General features: G+C 40.6%; 1 protein-coding gene across 2 annotated transcripts in view; it reads right to left on the bottom strand.

Moving 5' to 3' along the window:
- ZPBP (zona pellucida binding protein) overlaps positions 1 to 23,668 on the bottom strand; it is a 45,978-nt gene that overhangs the window by 4,759 nt on the left and 17,551 nt on the right. The window contains exons 4-7 of one of the 2 annotated variants that reach the window (XM_058678285.1): positions 20,830 to 20,979; positions 14,087 to 14,305; positions 7,981 to 8,057; positions 2,404 to 2,581 (exon numbers count right to left, since the gene is read on the bottom strand). In XM_058678285.1, the coding sequence (XP_058534268.1) occupies positions 2,404 to 2,581; positions 7,981 to 8,057; positions 14,087 to 14,305; positions 20,830 to 20,979 (624 nt within the window). The remainder of the gene's footprint in view (positions 1 to 2,403; positions 2,582 to 7,980; positions 8,058 to 14,086; positions 14,306 to 20,829; positions 20,980 to 23,668) is intronic. The other variant, XM_058678286.1, reaches the window with a different exon arrangement.

Here is a 23,668-nt window from a genome sequence, read left to right as displayed (position 1 = left end):
TAGCAAACACTCACATACGTTCCAATGCAAACGTGGGAGCCTACTGACACTTCCCACTGTCCACCTGCCCACATGCCCCGTGCTCCGTCCTCCTGCTTTGTTTTTCTAGTTTTGAAAATAGCACACATTCATTCCATTTCTCAATCACAAGTTCAACACTAGATTAGGTAAAGATATCAAGACTGGGGAAGCAGAAAATAATAACAAGGAACAAAAAACCCACAAAACAGAAACAAATAAACATTACTATTCCTCAAGTATAATGAACTTAGTTTCTTAGACACATAGAGCTGTTCAAAAGTTTTTATGTCAATGTAAAATTTTTGACTTCGTCATTTTGAAGCATGATAAGTTCACAAATGTTGATGAATTGTTGGCATAAATTGTTGAACAATCTGTAAAGATTATGATGTAGCAATTTCAATACTCAATATATAACCAAAGGAAAGAGATCTGTGCTGAGACATTTGCAACACTAGTAACAATAGCCAGGAAATTAAGAATTCATCAGCAACAGATAAAGGGATAAAGACCGTGTCTCTCTCTCTCTCTCACACACACACACACACACATACACACATGAAAGCATGCACGCACGCGCACACACATACATGTGCACATAAGCACACATACACGTGTGCACGTATGTGCGCACACATATACACACACACACGCATGCCTGGGAGGCAGCAGGTGAGGCGTCAGTGCCTGCTTCACTGCTGCCCATGTAACAGTTTAGGAAGGATTAAGGAGGATTATTTGAGCTCTAGTTTCCCGGTTTCAGCAGCTAGCCACTGCACTCATCTGGCGACTGAACTAGAATACACGAATGTGCATTCTCACTCCCTCTCCTCTATCTGCATCTCAAATGAGTAAATTAAAAATAACAACAACAAACACTGAAGTGAACATCTGAATGCGGCCTGCTGTGCAATGCCTCAGTTGGCTAATCCTCCCCCTTCAGGTGCTGGGATCCACTGTGGGAGCTGGATCATGTGAAAGCTGCTCCATTTCCCACCCAGCTCCCTGCTTGTGGCCTGAAAAAGCAATGGAGGATGGCCCGTGTCCATGGGACCCTGAACACTGAATGGGAGACCCAAAGAAGTTCCTGGCTCCTGGCTTCAGATTGGCTCAGCTCTGGCTGTTGCAGCCATTTGGAGAATGAACCAATGAATGGAAGATTTTTCTCTGTATCTCCTCTCTGTGTAAATCTAACTTTTTAATTAAAAAAATCCACTTACCAGAACAGAGATTATTATTACCACATGGTGAAAATAGAGAACCTGACAGGTATGTTATCAGCCAGATTTATATTTATGCAGAAAATCTTAATGATAAAAGTATTTGTAATTCTTAGATTTAAAGTTGCTATTCTACTTGCAAGATCTACATTTAATAACTTCAAAATTTTCATAATTAGTTAAACTGCAGATATTTTAAGTTTTCTTTGAATAAAAACATTAATGTATATGAACAGACAGTTGAAAACTAGTCTTGGCACTTAGCATTTCCAGACATTTCTTCATTCTTCATGTGATTTGTAGTGACAAAAAATAATTATAAATGATCAAAATGGCTAGAGAGTGGGCATTTGAAAGTGCTTTATTTGTTAACTTGGAATTTTCTAAGATATATTTATAGTATATTTTGTTAAATTATTTTAATCAAAAACAAAATCAGAAAAATAATTTGAAGACAAATCTATTAAAATCAAACAACCTGAAGATAAAAGAGAATAGTGGAACTTTATTATATGAAACCATTTTAATCTAATTCGAGATAGTAGGCAGAAACGCCAAATTATCAGTGGAGACAAAATGAAAACGACACCAACTTAGCAATATTTACACGAAGACCTCTGAAAACTGAACTAGATTGGGCCCACTCAACCCCTGGCAACAGAGAAGCAAAGATCATGCGTGCTACACTCAACGCAAGCCAGCGATCGCACAGCACTCCCTTCTGAACGAATGCTGCAGAGCGTGGCTCAGGCCCTCGCTAGGACCACACCCCAGCGTGTGACAACAAATGAAAACAATGTTAGAACAAAAGCAGAAGGAGGTGACACAGGAATCTCTCTATCTCACATAACTCTTCCATGAATCATTCTAGAAGGTGCATCACTCGTCTCTTTCAAGGGCAACTGGAAATGACTCAAATACCACTTCCGTTTCCTCCCCAAGAACTGTCAAACACTCCTGAACACCCTCCCACCACAACGTTGGTGCCAAGGCCAAAATTAAAACCTTTTTTTTTCTCCTACACGGTTTTATTCACATTTTCAAACATGCTACTTCAAATTAACTACAGAAACACCTAAAATGATAGCACAATGAAGTGATAGGCTAACAGAAGCAAGTGAGTCCTCATCAGTTACAACACAGAGTGGCAGCTGGTCCCTACCGCAGCACTCCGGACACCGTGGGTGCTTGAGCAGGTTCATGCCGTAGCCCGGGAAGCAGCGGTTAACCCACACCATCTGCAGGGTGCCTTCAATGTAATATATCTCCGGCAGGGGTTCTGTGTGTTTGCCAAGAACTTCCACTTGTTGGTGAAAAAACCTCTCTATGAGATTTTTGGCCTAAAATATAATACAATTGGAAAAATTATTAGCCAAAACCCAACGTGATTTAAAATAGAAGAGGTGGCATATGGACTTAGAGACAAAAGAAAGAAGAATCAAGGTCCTTATTTTTTCCTTCAGTATTCATGAGATATAATACAAGAAATAAAAATGAAAATATATCATCAACATTCCTTAAGGATCCAAATATACATTTAAATATGGCACACATGATACATTCGTACTCACAACAAAATTCTTTGGACACTGAATTGTGAATATGTGGATATGCACATGAGCACAATCAAGATAGCCCTCTAACTGAATGAGGTCTAAAGAATTACTAAGAAATTAAATGTACTTGAAGAGACGCATTTAAAAAAATCTTTGTATACTGTGAACTATTCACTCCATTCTTTCCATACTAGGCTCAATAAGAGAGAAGGGCTATTTAGGGAACAGCAAGTAAAACATCATTTGAGACACCTGCAGCCCCTCTGGGGGACCGCTAAAGTCCTGGCAGCCCATTTAGGGGTGCTGATGAAGTCCCAGCACCTCCACTTCCAATGCCATATAATTCAAACAGCTGTATCCCTGCCCCCACATGAGAGACTGGGCTGGAGTTCAGGCTCCTGGGGAGGCCTGGCTTGGCCCAGGCCTGATGTTGCTGGCATCTGGTAAGTGAGCATGCTAACAGATCATTTCTTCTCACTATTACTCTGCTTTTCAAACAAACAAAAAGGAATGCTTTTAAAGGGAGAGAAAATACAATACACGCTATACTGCCAGTTCTCTGTTGCAAAGATTAAGTTTACAAAATAATTAAGCAATACCTCTAATAAAGGCCTTTCTATGTGTGATAATTAGCCTTGTGTTCCTAAAATCAACAAGAGGTTGATGCTTTTGTATGGTAAGATCTATGTATTCAAGCCTCAAGTGGCATCCTCAGTTCCATTGCTCTGTATTAGTTGATTTTTACTCCACCCCAACCTATAACCCTTTCTACTCAGCACCCCATTGTCTGACAGTCCCCAAATAATTTATTTCCTTCCCCCTGGTGTAGCTACTCTGATAACAGGCAGAAGGTCTCTCTGGAGAAGGATACAAGAAACATTGATCATCTACATTTGACAGCCCTTGTCCAAAAAGCCCTCGTGCCTCCTTTGCTCAAAGGGCTGTGAAAGGGCTCCAGTCTGCGAACTGCTTCCAGAGCCCAGGTCTGTGTCCCAGTGATGTAAGACTTCGCATCACTAAACGTGGAGCCTTTCTACTCACACAGACGAGGTAAGAATTTAGGACGCTTTCACTTCTAGCGAAGCCATAACAAACTGGCCATGAAGAGAGGTCTGCACCTGTAAGCCCTTCCTCATCACTCTTAACCTGGCAGGCCATCATCCTATGACTGTTTGGGCTCTGGTGGCTGGCTCTTCCTCTTGGCCTCTGCCACCATGGAACCCAGTCACCTCCAGTGGGTTTCACATCCACAGTGTAAGCAACACCTCCACTTAGTGAGCCCATTTCAATCAATTCAGCCTGATACAACTCGATGCTCCTCCTGTCACTATTACCTCTCAGACTCACTCCACACACATTCCCTAAATCGGTGCTTGCACGGTTGCACAACTCAAACACCTCTTTCAGTGCTCAGCGTACTTCCTTACAGGTTGTATCTTGGGCTTCACCGCTGGACCCTTGATGGAACTAGGACCCAGGCACAGACCCAAAAGCCAACAACGGTGTTGCCAAGGGCTCCTAAGCATGACCAGCACTGTCAGGCAGGGACACTGGCTTGGGCAGGCACATGACATTTTCCCAGACACTGGTGGGAAGTCTGGCAGCATGGCTGGAGAGCATTTCCAACACAGAAGCTAGAAAGGCCAACAGCATTGGGAGAAAATGATGATTTTCAGAGGCAAAATATAGGAACACAGGGACCTCAAATGTTATCAGGAATTTCTCACACATCATTGCCTTAAAACTTAAAGGCCCTCATTCCCTCCCAGGCTGTGGCCTCATGTTAACAGTAGACACCCAATGAGGCCGAGAGGCCAAGTTGACTTGTAATTCAATCAGCTGATGGTGGAGGCTCTGCACCTGTTTCCACTCAGCCACACAACTAAAAAAAGTTGAGGGCCTCTCTCCTTTGGGGAGTATGCACACAATCTTAGGTCAGCTACACGACGGGTGAGCTTGGAAATCAAATTGCTTGGTTCAACCTTTTCCCCAGCAGCATTAGGACCTTGAAAAAACAATGTCACAATCTTTAGTTTTCCAAAAATATTGAAAATTATGATATACAAAGTCATCTAGATCAGGGAGTTGATTAGAGTTTAGGTTATGAAGTAGCAGAACTTTAATACTGAAAGAAGAGTTGTTAACAGCTTTCAATATACTAATATTAAGGAAGCAACTCTAGAAACTACAGAATCAATTCACTGGACCTCTGCCTGTGACACCAGCATCCCATACCGCCGTTGGTTCAAGTCCTGGCAGCTCCACTTCTACTAAGCTCCCTGCTAAAGGCCTTCTCCCAGCACAGAGGTCAAGTCTCTGGAACCTGCCACCCATGTGGCAGACCCAAAGAATGCTCCTGGATCCTAGCTTCAGATTGGCCCAATTCTGATCATTGCGACCATTTAGGGGAGTGAACTAGCAGATGGAAAACCTCTCAGTCTCTCCTCTCTCTGTAACTCTGCCTTTCAAATAAAAATAGACAAAACTTTATTTTTCTAGAGCCACTCTAGGTACCGATTACTTATTCGGGCTCTTCATATAGATAGAATGGTATAAATGTACCATATGTCTAACATATCTCATTTCCTATTGATGTTTAATGCCATTTCTGATTACTAGGGGCTCATCAAATTAGGGGACCAGCCTTTCTCAGTTCTCTATCTGTAAACCAGAGCATCAGGAAAGCCCATGGTGGAAGTTCCAGCTGGAGTGTGAGGGGGTTGATGGCTAAGCTCCGGTCCAGACACCAAGCTTGAGCAGCAGGAGCATAAATGGGCAAAGGCAAGAGGAGGACATGGCCGCCCAAGCTCCAGCACAAACTAGTCCCTCTCCTGTCTGACTGCGCTTCACGTTCTCTGAGTTCAGGGATGCTCGCTCAGACTGCAGAGCCATCTCTCCTCTGACAACAATCCAGAAACCTAACAGCAAAGCCAGAAGCAATGTTTTACCAGCTATCTGCACCTTTAACCTAGCCAAGCTAACACTGCCACTGTCTTTCAGATGTCAAAAAATAGTAACCAAAATACAACAAAGTTTTTCAAAATTTAAAGGCAATATGTGAGTTTCTCAATGTAACTTACTCAAACTTAACAAAATAAAAGTGAAAATATATCCCTACATTTATTCAAGAAATATAATTTATTTTTAAAAATCTGCCCACAAAGAATATTATAGGATCAGGTGCTTATTTAGAGATAAATGTAGAAATTAACATATCAAATCTCTATACCAGAAAAATCACAAAAATTGTGGTGATTATTTAAAATCCAAATAAATGGAAAGGTTTACCATTTTCAGGGACATGGGACATGATTGTAAAAATAATCATTCTTATAAAACTGACTGATAGATTCAAAGCCTTTCTGGAAAAGGTGACAGGCTGATTCTAAAGTTTCTGGAAATGAAAGGATGTAGAGTATCCAGCTGGACCAAGATAAGCATTTACACTACATAGCTTTGGCCTTGTTATACAGAACTAGGGCTGGAAATATGGCATTTGCATAGCAGTTAACAATAACAGAAAGGTGAAAAGAAATGGTTCATCTAAAAGCAAATGGAATTTATTTTGATCAAATCTTAGGAATGTAATATATGCTATCACTGGGCCAAATATTCCAAAGGAAATTTGTGTTTATGTAACACTGGTAGTTCCCATTCCATTCCCAAATATTTCTAAAATCTAAGGATTGTATTTACTAACACGCAAGAAGCCAAATGCAACAAAGTTCCGGAACTGAAAATTGTAGAGTGAATGATTTAAAGAAAAACACAGTAAATATTTCTTGTCCGATTTTTACATGAAGGTCTAAAGTGCTTCTGTGAAAAAATCCCGCCTGGAAACAGTCAATAAGTGTTTTGTTACTGCGACAGGTATTACACCAGCTTTATAAGGTTATTAATCAGGAATATCCAGCGATAAATTCCTGTTTTAATATAACAAGGTAAATATGAGATTTTATGATTAAAAGGAAAGACAAATTGCTTCATCAAAGGTTTCCAAGAGAGAGGAAAATCCTTGGGGCAATGTCTGTGGAGGAACTTGGAGTCACCGGGCAGTGCTCCAGGGGGCTGAGGCCTCCGTCGTGCGAAGCGTCAGACACTTGCACTTACTTTTGTTTCTACTGAAAGTGCAATACTGATTTTCAGTATTAGAAGAAATAGAAGAAGCTATAATGTACACCACTCTGAGACCTTCTCCACTGAAAAATTAAAGAGGTCAGATTCCTATTCATATGTACACATATATGTGTATACCTATATACACACATATATAAACTCATATTTAAACTTACACCATTACCAGAAAAATTATCTCAATAGGTTTGTCAGCTATTAAAACAGCTTGAAGATTGATAGAAGGTAAAATGTGTATTACATATTAGTTCAACAATCATTAGCATAGCACTCACAAATTCAGAGGTGACTACAGAAAAATAAAATTGCTTTCTGCTCTTGGTGGCCCAAAGCTTAAAACTATTTTAGGAGTAAAGAAAAACTGATCTCAGGAAAGAAAGGCTAATCCTAAAGAAAATTCAAATGGAAATATGTACTATGTAAATTATCAAGATGCTTACGGGCTATAAATTAAGAAATAAATCTGTATCAACTGTACTGGGAAAAGATAGATACTGACCTCGATATGAATATGTATATCTTCAATAGAAAATTTCTGCAACAACCGTAATTTAAGTATAGCCCAATCAGTTGAAAACACTCTTTTTATAAAGCATTTGTGGTCAGTGAAATATCATCAGACATAGGAAAGAAAACACAGCCATAAACTAAGATTAAACAATAGTTAAGCATACTACAAAGCAGAGAAGTGAATTAGCTCGGCACTAGAAGCTACAGCATAAATTTCATTCTACGCATGCTGGACATGAACAACATAAAAAGTTAGTAAATATTACATTTTACATCTTCTCATCATCTAGGATGTAGAACAGCAGAAACCGACCAGAGACAATACGCCCAAACAAATGGGAACGCCATTCTATCATCAGTCAGGAAGTGCCGGTTCTGACAATACTGCACGTGAAATATCAATTCTCTTCACGTTCGTATTATTTATTGTTGAGTGAAGTCTTTATTTCTGAATCCATGTGGGAATGTGACATAATTAACAGATGGCTAAGGTGTTTGCTGACACTGTGTTGACGTCTCTCCAGCACCCCCTGACATACCTTTGACAGTCTTCTGGAGGCCTCACAGCTATGGTCTAAACATGGCTTGGGTCCTTTTTCAGCATCTAAAGATGAAACTGAGAAAATATGTTTTATCATAGGGCATAAGCTGTGTCACAATATTTAAACTGCCTTTTTGAAAATTAAACATACTATTTATTTAGCATTTCTCTTCCATTTAAAAATTAAGCTGGGGGCAGGGAAAGAAAAAAGTGATACTATTTTCCTAATGCCAAATCGTTCTTTCTCATCAAAAAATACAAGGTCAAGAAAACACCATGTCTGCAGTGAACTTAAGAATTCATGTCTGGTTATTGATTGCTTAAACATTAACAGAATTCTTTTCAACATTTAAAACATACATATGCATTTAAAAGTGGGTATGTGCGTTCATACAATGATCTACCTATACGTAACGGTGTATATTACTCAAGTCTTCATTTTTAGTTACAAACTTTCAGAGACAAAATAAGCCACTATAACTCTAGAAAAAGAAAGAGGTGGTGTTACAGCATAAGTCAGCTACTAAACAGATGAACTAAAAAGTCTCACTTAGGGGCCTGTGAGGTGGTGTAGCACACTACTCCTTTGTAGCACTAGCATCCCATACAGGTACTAGTTCTAATCCCAGCTGCTCTGTTTCCAATCTAGCTCCTGATGATGGCCTCAGAAAGTATGGGAGGATGGCCCAAGCTTGATCTTGGCTCCCTGCATCCACATGGGAGACCAGAAGCAGCTCCTGGCTCCTGTCTTTACACAAGCCCAGCACTGACTACTGCAGTTATCTGGGAAATGAACCAGTAGACGGAGGATCTCCCTACCTCTCTCTCTCTCTGTAACCCTGACTTTCAAGTAATACACATTTTTTTAAATTTAAAAAAAGAGGTCTCACATTAAAGATACCTTTAATCCATTTATCTTTTTTATTATTTTATTTATTATTTTTATTATTTTATTTTATTATTTTATTATTTTAATTTGTTTGAAGGGCAAAGCTACGGAGAGAGAGAGAGAGAAATCCTCCATTGGCTAGTTCACTCCCTAAATGACTGAAACAAAGCCAGGAGCTTCATCCTGGTCCCCCATGTGGGTGGAGGAACCCAAGCATTTGACCCACATCCTGTGGCTTCCTCAGGTGCCCCAGCAGGGACCTGGATCAGAGGCAGAGTGGCCAGGACTCAAACTAGCACTAGACGAGACCCCAGTGCTGCAGGCCGTGGTGTAAGGAAAGCACCACAACACCGGCCCCCCAGTAGGCTCCTATTAAGAAGAATGCATCCTTATTAACTGATGCATCATGTTAGGGTTTCCAAAATGAAAAATGAACAACGTAAGCAAAAGATCAAAGTTAGTTTGGGTGTAGATTTCTGATTCTGAACAAGAATTTAAATAGACGGAAAACATAGGAACAAGTAGCTCTAAGGAGAATAAAACAAATTCTAAATAAAAATGAAACATGAAAAATGGTTTGACAAAAATGAAGAGTTGCTTTGATAAGCACATCGGTAAAATGGCTAAGGATAACAATCGACGAGACTGGAGCCTCAAGCACCAATCAGCAAACAGGACATGTGATAAGCCTGGGAATCGGAAAAGTCCACCACACAAGGGAAAGACTTTTGGAAATTTTCTGGTCATCAAGCCCTTATTACACTCGTGACACACGAAGGATCTTGCACTGCTAAGATGTACTTTGTGGAGAGAATCAAGATGGTGGAGGAGGGTAAGGACACATTTAAACAAATGGAGAATCATTAGGGTGAAGCAGAAAGGGCACATTCCAGGAAACAGGGGAGGACCAGTTGACGGCAGGGGCACCTGGAGACTGCTGGAACAGGAAAGCAACAGAGACAACTGTGGGGTGCTGCAGCGACCAGGTAGCCCAGTGGCAGTCAGTGAGCGGCAAACTGAGCTCCACCGGCAGCTCAGGAGGCGAATCCAGGCTGAGAACTGCCCGTCCTGCTGATTGGTTTGATTTGACCAAGATCATAGACAAAGCAGCAGACCCCAAACAGGCGATGCAGGAACAGGATGGATTTTACAGCCCAGACCACCACCAGAGCCGTATTGGGCATCAGTTTGTGTAGGGAGGTAAAAGTGCAGTGCACTGATGTGGCATCCTACAGGTCCCACCCAAAACAGGTCCAGGCAGCCCTAAGACCTAATGGTAAACAGATCCAGAACTCCATCAGTGGCACATCAGGCACCACTTTGTTCAGCGTGGCACAGGTTGTGACACTGGAGGGACGACAGGGAGCTACACGTGTGCTGAGGTAGCAGTGAACTCACTTCTAGCTCAGTGCATAGCACCAGCCCCACAGGGAAAATATACCAACTTTGGCATCCTATGGGTCAAAACAGCTCTAGGTGGCCTTTAGACCTAATGGCCAGCAGGTTCTGGCAAGATCAGAACCACAAACAACTTAGTTATTTAGGACAGCGAGTGTCTCTCTAATCCTGGAACTGCTCTAACCAGAAGTGGGAGAAAGGTTGTGCAGACAACGGTGCAGCCTCAGCATGGGATCACTGGAGGTGGAGAGTGGTGCGCCAGGAGCCGAGGCTATGGAGACCATGGTGGAAATCTAACGTAAGAACCCACCCAAGTGACTGCAAACAAAGAACCGGGGACCGAACGCAATAAGTAAAATCAAACTGTAGACCTCTGGGTGACACAGCTTAGAAACTGCTAACCAGAAGTACAGTGACCAATAGCAAAAGAACAGAGAGAGACACGATGAATATTACTGAAGACTCCCCTGCTAAGGAGCAAAAGCCTTTGCCAATCTCAGAGTTAACTGAAGAAAAAATTGAGGAAATGGGGGATAAAGAACTTTAAAAATTTGTTATAAAGCATATCGACAATGAGAAGCACAAGGAATATGTTACACAGGAAACAGCAACACTGAAACAAAATCAAGCAGAATTATTAGAAATAAAGGACACGCGGGCCCGGCGGCGTGGCCTAGCAGCTGAAGTCCTCGCCTTGAATGGGATCCCATATGGGCGCCGGTTCTAATCCCGGCAGCTCCACTTCCCATCCAGCTCCTTGCTTGTGGCCTGGGAAAGCAGTCGAGGACAGCCCAAAGCTTTGGGACCCTGCATCCGCATGGGAGACCTGGAAGAGGTTCCTGGTTCCGGGCTTTGGATTGGCGGAGCACCGGCTGTTGCGGCTCACTTGGGGAGTGAATCACCGGAGGGAAGATCTTCCTCTCTGTATATCGGACTTTGTAATAAAAATAAATAAATCTTTTAAAAATAAATAAATAAAGGACACAATGGAACAAAATAAAAATTTAGTGCAAAGCCTAAAGAAGAAAAAGAATCTCAGAATTGGGAAGATATTTCTTGCCACAATGGGGAAACAATCAAAAAGCTGGAAGAGAAACTGAGTCAAACCATGAAAAATATTCAAGAGTTAAGGGGCACTGTTGAAGACCAAACATCAGAGTTACAGGAATTCTAGAAGGTGCAGAAAGAGAAGCTGGGTTTACAAATGCATTTAATGAAATAAGAAAGGAAAAGTTCCCTCATCTTGAGAAAGAATTGGGAAACAGAATACAGGAGGGGCACAGAACTCCAAACAGGATTGATCAAAAGCAATCTTCACCACAACACATGATTATCAAGCTCTCTTTAGGCAAGCATAGGAAAAGCTCCTTAAATATGCATGTGAAAAAAATCAATTGACATATAAAGGAATGCCAGTTAATATCGCAGGAGACCTCTCTCAAGAAACTCTACAGGCCAGAAGAGAATGGAGTGACACATTCCAGATTCTAAAGGCAAAAAATTGTCAGTCCAGAATGACGTACCCAGCAAAACTTCCCATTGTCTTTGAAAATGAGATAAAAATTTTCCACAGTAAAGAAAAGCTCAAAGAATATGCCTCTTCCAGACCTGCTCTAGAAATGATAAAGATGTTCTCTTGACAGAGAAGAGGAATAGCGCCCACCAAAACCAAAGACAAATGCAAAGAACATCCCAGTAAAACAACAACAGAAGACTGACTCAAACAATGTACAACCCATTGCTAAATAACGGACCAAATTACCACCTATTTGTATTAATCCTGAATGTAAATGTCTTAAACTCGTCAATTAAACGTCATACATTAGTGGGGTGGATCAGAAAACAAACACCATCTGTTGCCTTCAGGAGACACATCTCATCAACAAAAACCAGCAGAAACTGTATCTCATGAATTTTGATGGTTTTGTTTTTATTTTCATTTCTTCAAAAAAGTTTTTTTTTTCCTCATAGTAAATTCTTCACCGACTCACAGATCATACAGTAACATGTTTTCTTCATTTTCTTTTTCATTTCTTCAGGGACACATTAGTCATTCAGTAGCTTGTTACTTAACATCATGGCTCTGTTAATTTCTATTTTTCTTCCTGTCTTGATTTTGTTTTGTGGCTTTTCATTTAAGGGAATGTATAGTAACTGTGAAATGGAGACTGTCAATCCAGACGTGAGGATACAATGCAGTATGCATCTCTACTTCCAGATCAAACATGGACTCCCAATGAAACTGTTAATTATATCTTGACAATAGGAGGCTGACATGTCTGCCATTGTCCATGCCCATAATGATGGACTTCTGACTGTTCATGAAGAACTACACTGTCGTAATAACACCAGGGACAGACGTGGGAAGGAGAAGGGACTTCTGGAGGGGGTAAGGGAAATCCCAGAGCCTCTGGAAGTGTATCACAAAATAATAACAATAATAAAATGAAGGAAAAAGAAGCAGTTTAAAAAGTCTCATATGAAATATAAAGAGAAAAAAGAAAAATGAATATCCAAGAACCATGAAAGAATAACAAAGATCGTATAATACAATGAAAATGCTAGGCAAAGAATGAGAATAAAAATATTTGAAGTAAAATTTGATGAGCATTTTCTATTATTTATGTCAGACACAAAAAAATTCAGGAAATCAAAGAACAACAAGAGGACAAATACTAAGAAAAAAATCTAGATGTGTGGATCACATCCAAAATGCAGAAAATAAGAAAACAGAGAATCTGGAGTGGAGAGAAGAAACTGCCCAGCAGAGGGCTGAAGCAACAAGCCCAGCACAGCCCTCAGCCCGGAGGCGAGAAGAGCCCCAGGAACCCACACTGCTTAAGATCTCAGACAGCTTGCCGACCGTCTCCAGCGGTACTGCCATGCAGGAAACGTTCAGAGATGAAAATGACAGCTCAAAAACTCAGATCATACACCAAGATCAGTACCAGATAAAGAGCAAAGGAAGGCAAAATAACCCAATTTTCCTTCCAATAGGCCTGACGGACTTGTCCAGACAACACAGGCATGAAGGCTACAGCAAGTGCCACCCTGGCCGGAGGAGCGAGACTCCAGTGTCCCGGGGCCAGGTGACACCATGCCATGTCCGTCTGCCCGGCCTGGCTTCTGGCACAGATTACAAAACACAATGACATATGGCTGGACCCCTCTCCACCTTTATTCTGAAAGTTTCCTGTCAACAGTGCCTACAAAATTCAATCGCAGATAGCAAAAACACACAGAGAAAAGTAAGTATTAGGAAAATGCACAAGTATAACCAAATATTGTTGGCGAAGAGATAATGAAAAAATAGGAGAAAAGAATGGGACAGTGTTAGCGCAAGAGGCTGGGAGGGAACGGCAGCCCCCTTCCAGGAGTGCAATGTTTTAAAAGCACAGGGGCAGCTGGTCCTGAACACCCTTTCAGAAGCAAATCATTTATAAAGCTCAAGTTCTCATACAGCAAATTCAATTCTTTGTTTCCAAACAACTGAATTTCCCCTCTACACTTTCAACTGGTTCCTTCTGTCTATAATACACTTAGTATCATAATAAGATGACTTACAGCTTATTACAGCATGCTCAATAAATTCCATTCTGTAGTAAATTATCGAAGCAATTTTTAAGTTGTGATGGAACAAATTTTTCATTAAATGCAGGAATCAGCAGGGTTTTGGGGGGAGCTATTAGCACTGATTAAAGTAGAGAAGGTAATATATATATTTTTCAACATTGACAGTCTCAAAATGTTGCTGTCAATTTAAAGTTGTCAGTTATCTGTTCTCAATTTGTTTTCTATAAAAATTATCTATATTTACCTGAAAAAGTGAAGAACAACTCATTTTGCAAGCCAGCTCTTTGCATTTTAATACGATGACATTCAGATTTAAGCAAGGCAATTTCACACGAAAGGTCAAGAACCAATTTACTTAAAATCTGAAGAAGTTTCTTCTCAAAAGAAATATTATAGATACTGTTGCAAGGAGCTGCATGGTAGCGAGCTGTGAACTGGTAATAATAATGAGGCTCACGATAAGCTGTGAAAAAATAAAAACAAGGTTGTTTAACTCAAATACAGAGCCACCTATTTCAGGAGAAATCATGATTGAAGATAAAAGCACAGTGCTTAATTTTATACACATTATATTTCTGTTTACTGAAGAAAGCACACTTACCCAGCCATTGACTGATAAAAACACTCTGTAAACTTTGTAAATAGTAAATCGTGTAAATTTCCTGACACCATTTAAGAATGGAATTATTGCCATATCCATCATCCAGAATCTGCCCCAGACAGGGATTATGTCACATACCCAATGTGTACACTATCAATATTATGACATCACCTACGAAGACCAGAGCTGCGCTCTCAACTACAAGATGCACTACCCAACCCTGCGACTTCACTCAAGTGCTACAGAAACACAAACATGAAAATAACTCCAAACACCACCAAAATGAGAACCAGGAAGGGACAGAACCCACTGAATAAATATTACAAAACGCATACATATACTAATAATTAAATAGTGCATATTAAAATAATGAGTCTTTCACCTATCACTTTTTCAAATTCAAGTTAATAATAAAACTAGGTATTATGCTTCTATCATTTTTTGAAATGTTAAAGGACTACCTATGTAAAAATATCATGTATTTATAAGTAAACTCCTTTCTTGTGTTCTAAGGGATGTTGGATGTCTTGTTCAACATAATGAGAAACATGAGCCATCAAGAAAACATTACAAGGAAATGGCACACGTTCCATTGCCGAGATGTCTGTCCAGCTTCGAGAGGTAGAATGGCGCCCTCTGCAGGGCTGTAAGCCTGTGTGCAAGTTGTATGTGAAGATGGCAGTGATAATGGTTAGACATGGAAACGGTGGGGAAACAAAAACGTACATGTGAAATAAAGTCAGCATCTTAATAAAAACAGTCTACACACTTATTTTTGAATATTTTAAAGCTGTTCTGGAAACCAGCATTAATTAAACGTTTCACATTCCATTTTGTTATTCTATTTCTTATTTCCTTATCTTTTCTTCATTAAAAACAATATGTACTTTTTATGCAAAAAGAAAATGCCACTTGCAGATGATTTAAAATTTTGAAACTTTAAACTGTCTTTTTCTTTGTATTTTAAAATATTAATAAACTAAAGGAAAACAAAAATACAAAATGGAATATATCTGTTACAAGTTAGTGTCAATAAGCTACATCTCTCAGTAGCTATTCAGACACACAAAGCTTACATAAACAAAAAATTCAAGTAACCCATAAAAGACAAGAAATATAATTTAAAATCATTAAATGCCATTAGTAACCCAACAGAGCACATATTTTCCAACACTGGGGTATTTCAGTAACTGAGGCCCCGCCTATAACCTCAGCAGGACAAAGTGCTAAGCTCTTTACGGGACGACGCTGGCAATCTCTCCCTTACAGAATCCAACTTAAGAAACACTAAGGACTTCAGCTACAAAATGAAGCAGACAATGACACAAGCGGATATTCAAATTTTCTACCCGGTACTGTGTGAGGTGGAGAAACGTGAAACAAACTAAATCCTCCATTCAGGAACATGCTCTACCAAACTGCAAAATCAGCAGGCCACGAGAAACGAAGACAAAGTTAGTGTTTATAGGAAAAAATGAATGAGCTATGTGATTTGTCATAACCTTAAAATAAGCTAATCTACAAAAGCCGAGACTTTCCGGGGGTTCCTTTGCCAGCATTGATGTGCCAGTGGTGTGAAGAGGAGCCTCAGAAAGTGCAAGAATGGTAACAAGAGAAACACAACTTTGGGTTCAAATCCTAATCCTGTCACTCACTAACTGTCGCCTTAACCAAGTCACTTTACCATTCTGGAGCCAGGTTTCCTCGTCCACAGAAGAACCACCAGCTGGAGTGACAGTTGCTCCACTTCGGATCCAGCTCCCAATTGCACAGCCTCGGAGAGCAGCGGGAAATGATCCGAGCACTTGGGTCTGTGCTCACACAAGAAGCTGGGACGAAACTTCCAGCTTCTAGCATCAGCCTGGCCCAGCCCAGACTGTTGGAGCCATTTGGAGAGTGAAACAATGGGAGAGCTTGATTTCTGTCTTTCCATGCTCTGTGCCACTCTTTCAAATAAATAAATATTTAAAGCAAAAAAAAGCGCAGATGCTATATATATACACATATATTTACATATATATAGTAGATAGTGCTATCTCTATAGTCATGATGTGAGGACTGTTACAACTCATATAAATGAAGCACTTAGAGCAATGTCTTTACTCTTTAATTTTGCTTTTTCATGATACAGTTCCTTAGGCTCATTGAGAGTTCTCCATTTATTCAGCAGATGCACACTGCACTGTATCTTCACTTCTTGGTATACCAATCTCCATTACATAGTTCCTCCAGATGAATAAGTGTATGAACATTTATTGATCTTCTGTTTCTGCATGAAGGCTACCTTCTATCACAGAACAGATGATATTCATCCTTTCATGACTGGCTGGTTTCACTGAGCATAATAATCTCTATCTGGGACTATGTCATTGGAAACCGTAAATTTCATTCTTTTTGAATGGCTGAGTAGTATTGCATGGAGTATATCTACCAAAGTTTTTTTATTCATTCCTCTTTTGATAGGCATCTGGATTGTGCTGCTGTAAATACAAGATTATAGGTCACTATCTCATATGCAGATTTCATTTCCTTTGGATATATTCCCAGCAGTGGGATAGCTGGGCCACACAGTAGTTCAATTTTCAATTGTGTTAGCATTTTCCACATTGACTCCCACCCACAGTGAAGCAGGGTTCCTTTCTCCCCACATCCACACCAGCAGGTGTTGCTAGCAGAGTTCTGAGTGTAGGTCAACCTCACTGGAGTTAGGTGGAAACACAATGAGGTTTTTCATTGGCAGTATTTCTCTGATGGCTAGGGAAGCTAAGTATTTTTTCATGTCTATTACCCATTTGAATTTGTTATTTTGAAAATGTCTGTTCATTTGCTTCACCCATTTCTTCACAGGGTTGTTTGTTACGCTATCACTGAGTTTTTTAATAATCTCTTTGTAAATTCTGGATAGTAGCCCCCTTTTGGTTCTGTAATAGGCCAGGACTTCCTCCATTCTGTTGACTGCTTTGCCATTATGTTGATAATTTCTTTTGCTATATAGAAGTTTATTCTTCCACTATGATTAGCCTCTCCAAATACTCCAGCTCAAAAAAAACTAACCCTCCAATTCTAGGGGAAGAATATGCAATTTAGGGAAAGATAAGCAAGGAAAAATAAGAGGCAGAATGTAGAATTCTTAGTAGCTTAGATACCTACTTTTAAAGTTTTATTGATTTATATATTTGAATAGCAGAATGACTGGAGAGGAAGTAAAAATTATGTATAAAAAGATCCTTACAAATGCCAGCAATAGCTGAAGATGAGCTAGACCAAAGCCAGGAGCAGGAATTCCAAGTTGCTAATCAGGTGTCAGGAAGCATTTAAGCCATCATCTGCTACCGCTTGAGCACACTGGCAAGAAGCTGGATTGGAAGCACAGCAGAGATTCAATCCCAGGCACTCGAATATAAGAAGCAGGTGTTCCAGGTGATATTGGACCACAATGTTTGTCCTAGAGATGTATCATTGCACCATAAGTCTGGTGATTTTCAGGTTACTGTAACTATTCTCTTCCTGAGATGCTGACAGTTTATATCCAATCAAATGAGGACTATCATTGTACCTTGAGAATAAGCCAAAACATTGTATCTGTCTTTTTCATTGCTCTATTTGAGTACTTAGAATATTGTCCTCATACAATAGGCACTCAAAAAATGTGTACTGCATGAATCAATAAATGAAACACTGACAATCAAAAAAACGTTACTCAAAAAATTGAAAACTAAAAACCATATGATCATCTCAATAGATGCAGAGAAGCCATTTGGTAAAATTCAACACCACTTCTTGCTAAAAACCCTAGACAAGATTGGCATAGAAGGAAAATTCTATAACACAATCAAAAGCAATATATCAAAAACCCAACACCAACATTATACTAATTGGGAAGACATCGAAGATCTGGAACTAGAAAGGAATGTCCACTTTTATCACTGCTGTTCAAAATTGGGAGTCTTTGCTAGAGCTATTAGGCAAGAGAAATAAATTAAAGTATTTCAAATCTGAAATGAGGAATTAAATTATTACTGTTCACAGATTATATGATTCTCTACAGAGGACAGCCAAAAGATTCAATTCTGGGATAGTTGGAACTCATACGAGAGTTGGAAGAGTAGCAGGATACAACATTAATGAGCATAAATTGATGGTCCTTGTATACACAAGGCTGAGAAAGAACTATAAGTACAGTCCCCTTAAAACTGTGGAGAAGAATCTTAAATACCTTACAATTAACCTGGCCAAAGACATGGAAAACTTCTATGATGATAATTATATTTTCATATGATGAAAAATATTTACAAAAAATATGAAAAACATTTTTAAAAGAATATAGAATAAGATATTAAAGGTGGGGAAACCTATCATGTTCCTGGATTAGCCAGATCAACATAATCAAAAGTCCATATTACTGAAAATAATATGTAGAGTCAACACTATCCCAATCTAAATCCCAACATTCTTCTCAGAAATAGAACAGCAGATACAGAAGTTCACCCGGAAACACAAGAGACCACAAATAGCCAAAGCTATCCTGGAGAATAAAAATCAAGCTGGAGGGATCACAGTTTCTCAAGACATACTACAGGGCAGTGGTATCAAAACAGTCCAGTACTGGTACAGAAACAGGGAAGAAGATCAATGGAACAGAATAGAAACCCCACAACTGAGCCCACAGGTACAGCCAGCTCATCTTTGACAAGAGAAATGAAAATCATTCAGGGGAAAAGCCTGCTCTCTTCACAAACGCTGTTGGGACAATTGGTTAGCAGTCTTCAGAAGTGAGAAGCAAGACCCCACCTCGCACCTTACACAAAAGCATGCTCTGAACGGATCAAGGACCTAAATCTGTAACCAGAAACCATCAAACTACTAGAGGAAGACATAGGCAGCACTCTGCAAGATACTGACATTGGTAAACACTTCTTAGAAAAATCACCCAAAGCACAGGCAGTTAAAGCCAAAATGAACAAATGGAATTACACCAAATTAGGCAATGTTGCACGGTAAGGTACTCTGTGACTACATATTTTTGTGTTGCTTGGATCTTAACAAGGGCTCACTAAACACTAGCTCTCATCATCACTATAAAGTCACACCCATGGCTGGCAGTTTGATATGTGCTAGCTTTGGGATTAAGATTGAGTGACATTCTTGATGCACACTTATTATAAAATCTGTGTATCAAATAACAGCATGAATGACTATATAACAATGGGTAAAACAGTGATTAAAAAATGTAAACAAACTATTTGCACTTAAAAATTAATGTTGCGGGGGCCCGGCAGCGTGGCCTAGCAGCTAAAGTCCTCGCCTTGAACGCCCCGGGATCCAATATGGACGCCGGTTCTAATCCCAGCAGCTCCACTTCCCATCCAGCTCCCTGCTTGTGGCCTGGGAAAGCAGTCAAGGACGGCCCAATGCTTTGGGACCCTGCACCCACGTGGGAGACCTGGGAGAGGTTCCTGGTTCCAGGCTTTGGATCGGCACGCACCGGCCGTTGCGGCTCACTTGGGGAGTGAATCATAGGATGGAAGATCTTCCTCTCTGTCTCTCCTCCTCTCTGTATATCTGACTTTGTAATAAAATAAATAAATCTTTTAAAAAAAATTAATGTTGCTTGGGCCCAGTGGCATGGCCTAGCGGCTAAAGTCCTCGCCTTGAACGCACTGGGATCCCATATGGATGCCGGTTCTAATCCCAGCAGCTCCATTTCCCATCCAGCTCCCTGCTTGTGGCCTGGGAAAGCAGGCAAGGATGGCCCAATGCTTTGGGACCCTGTACCCGCGTGGGAGACCCGGAAGAGGTTCCTGGTTCCCGGCACAGCACTGGCCGTTGCGGCTCACTTGGGGAGTGAATCATCGGACGGAAGATCTTCCTCTCTGTCTCTCCTCCTCTCTGTATATCTGACTTTGTAAGAAAAATAAATACATCTTTTAAGAAAATTAATGTTGCTTACGAAAAAACTACATTAGATATTCAGTGCATTATTTTTAAATATCTATTCTTATATTTAATACATTTTAACATCTGACATGTTCACCTCATACGTAAAATAGTACTCTATTTTTCTTCAAAGGCAGGGGTAGGAGTATTATAGAATATGCAACAATTGGAATGCATATTCAAAAGAAGCACAAGCAACTCCATCATAAGCTGAAAACATGCTTTCTCTCGTGGACATGAATGTTTCTAAATGTTCCCAAACCCCTGGCTTAAACCACAGTGCCCATCGGCGGCCCTGACGCTCGGCACAATGCTGCACCGAGTACATGCGCCAGCAGTAACCCTCTTATACTGAAAGAGACTAAAAAGACCACTTTCCTTAGAGCAGCCTTGATAGTAAATACTGTAAAACATCGACAGTTTAAAACACAAATAAATGCACTTCTTACCATAAATAACATATTTCAGTTGAATATTTTTAATAATCTCCTCCACACTGGGCTTGTACTCGAGGAAGCAGGTGTAGACTCCGCTCATGCCTTCCTCAAAGTTCTCAAACACAAGACTTCCTGTGGACGTCACCTGTGCAGTGCTGTTCTCTGACAAAGGAAAAGACACAGGTGACTAGTGACTCAAGCCACATGCATTCAGCTGCGCCGTCCTCCAAACGCAGCACACACCGTATAAACAAACGGGTGCAGTGCGGAGATTTCCTCTGCACATATAAAATGTATTTCATAATTATATACATATATCCAAAATGTGTGTTACAGACACATACATGGCAGGTATAACCTCATTAAGCTTATAAAGTGCACGTGATGTAAAAATGATATGTCTAGAACAAAAGCCATCAGAATGAAATCACTTAATGACTAAACATTTCTTCTCACTATACATGATAGAAGCAGACGTTGGTTATAACTTCGGTGGTTACAGAATGAAAAACAGAGCATTAGCTCACGCGACTGTCTCTGTGCTGGAAACCAGTGTGGAAGAGCACACTTCAGTCCGTCCTCATCCTGCCAGGACCACGCTGCACTGCGCCGCCTGTCAGCCTCCCCTGGGCATTCAGACCTGCAGCTCTCTAACTCAGAACTAACTCTCCCTGGAGTCCAGCTCCTTCATTTGTACAACAAAGTAGCAAAAATCTCACAGGACAGCAGAGAAACACAATGAATGTCAAGGTAAACCACCGGACAAGGAAACTGCTCCTCCTCACCTTCAAGCTTCCCTTCAGAAAACGCCTCGAAAGTTAAAATGTGCTCAGTCAATGCCTTAAGATTCCGTTCACTGGAACTCAAGTATCATATGAATAAACAATTATTTTATTTTTATTAAATAATTCATTGCTTACAAAGTCTGATTTATTTCTCCAAAACAAGAGTCTTCTAAGTAAGAGAAATGTCATTGGTGTCTAGTGTAAGGAAAACCATGCCCCAAGGGACAGGTGCCTGGCACGGTGGATAAGGCCTACACTGAGACGACTGCATGCCACATCAGAGGACTGGGGTTCAAGTCCAAGTCCCACTCCTGATCTGGGTTTTTCTTTACCTGGACACCAGAGAGCTGCAGGTGATGACCCCAGCGCTGGTCCCTGTGAACACAGCCAAGAAGGAGTTCCTAGCTCGTGGCTTCAGCTCAGCCCAGGCCCACTGCTGTAGACAGCCAAAGTCTGAATCACTAGATGAGAAATTTCACCACCTCTCTCTGCCTCACAAACAACTCACAAAGGAAAAGTGAAGGAAAATGCCTTGTTTTAGACAGTGACAGTGAAGGAGAAATAACCAGACATAAACGCGCATCCTTCAGCAATTCATGGAGCTCATGGATGACGCTGAAAGTGTCACACAAATTTAGAAGGAATTCTGTTATAATGTATTAAATGAGTATCTTCTGATGCTGACTTTGTCCTAAATCAGACTAGTGGGATGCAAGTGCTTAAAGTATGCCTCAGCAGAAATAACCACAGAATCACAACCTGATAAAAGTACTAATCGGTCTCAGGACGGCATCCGAGTGGCCAGCCACGGATGAGGCCTCATGTTCTCTGCCAACGAAGCCAAAGCTCCTCACACCGGGAATTGCAGCCACCAGCATATTAAAGTCTATACGGAAACGTCTACAATCTTACAGATTGTGAAAACCAGAAAGTTGAAAAAATATGATCGTTAATAAAATACCCACTATCCATATTTTTATTGTAAAAAATAAAACCATGGTATTCTTCTAAAATGTATTCAGGCAACTTCATACAAACATAAAAATATGCCTTATACTATCACTTAACACCGATCACTTCTCAAAGCCATAAGTGACTAAGTCTGCAGAACCTTGAAGATGCCAAGGACTGTGCACTCCAAGAACTCATTAAACCATAGTTGTTCAATTAACACTTTCACTAAGGTCGGTACTTTTTTCATGCTAGATCTTAACTCTATTATCTAAAATTTCTCAAAATTTCACTAAATTTTTCTCCCATCCTATAGGGTGTGTCTTCTCTATGCTGACCATTTGCTGCAGAGAAGCTTTGTAGTTTGACGTAGTCCCATTTCTTCACTTTGGCTTTAACTGCTTGTGTTTCAGAAGACCTTTTTTTTTCCTTATTGCAAAGTGAGATACATAGAGCTGTGCCTGGAGCTGCACCAATCCGATGCCAGGAGCCACTCCAGGTCTCCCATGCGGGTGCAGGGTCCCAAGGCTTTGGGCCGTCCTCAACTGCTTTCTCAGGCCACAAGCAGGGAGCTGGATGGGAAGTGGGATCACTGGGATTAGAACTGACACCCATTTGGTCTCCCTGCATGTTCAAGATGAGGACTTTAGCCGCCAGGCCACCATGCAGGACCCCGTGTGATTTTTCTAAGAAGTGTTTACCAATGTCAGTATCTTGCAGAGTGCTGCCTATGTCTTCCTCTAGTAGTTTGATGGTTTCTGGTTACAGATTTAGGTCCTTGATCCGTTCAGAGCATGCTTTTGTGTAAGGTGCGAGGTGGGGTCTTGCTTCTCACTTCTGAAGACTGCTAACCAATTGTCCCAACAGCGTTTGTGAAGAGAGCAGGCTTTTCCCCTGAATGATTTTCATTTCTCTTGTCAAAGATGAGCTGGCTGTACCTGTGGGCTCAGTTGTGGGGTTTCTATTCTGTTCCATTGATCTTCTTCCCTGTTTCTGTACCAGTACTGGACTGTTTTGATACCACTGCCCTGTAGTATGTCTTGAGAAACTGTGATCCCTCCAGCTTGATTTTTATTCTCCAGGATAGCTTTGGCTATTTGTGGTCTCTTGTGTTT

The sequence above is a fragment of the Ochotona princeps genome, chromosome 20 (genome assembly GCF_030435755.1).
Source record: "Ochotona princeps isolate mOchPri1 chromosome 20, mOchPri1.hap1, whole genome shotgun sequence".
NCBI lineage: Eukaryota > Metazoa > Chordata > Mammalia > Lagomorpha > Ochotonidae > Ochotona > Ochotona princeps.
This window is presented reverse-complemented; position numbering and strand designations above follow the sequence as displayed.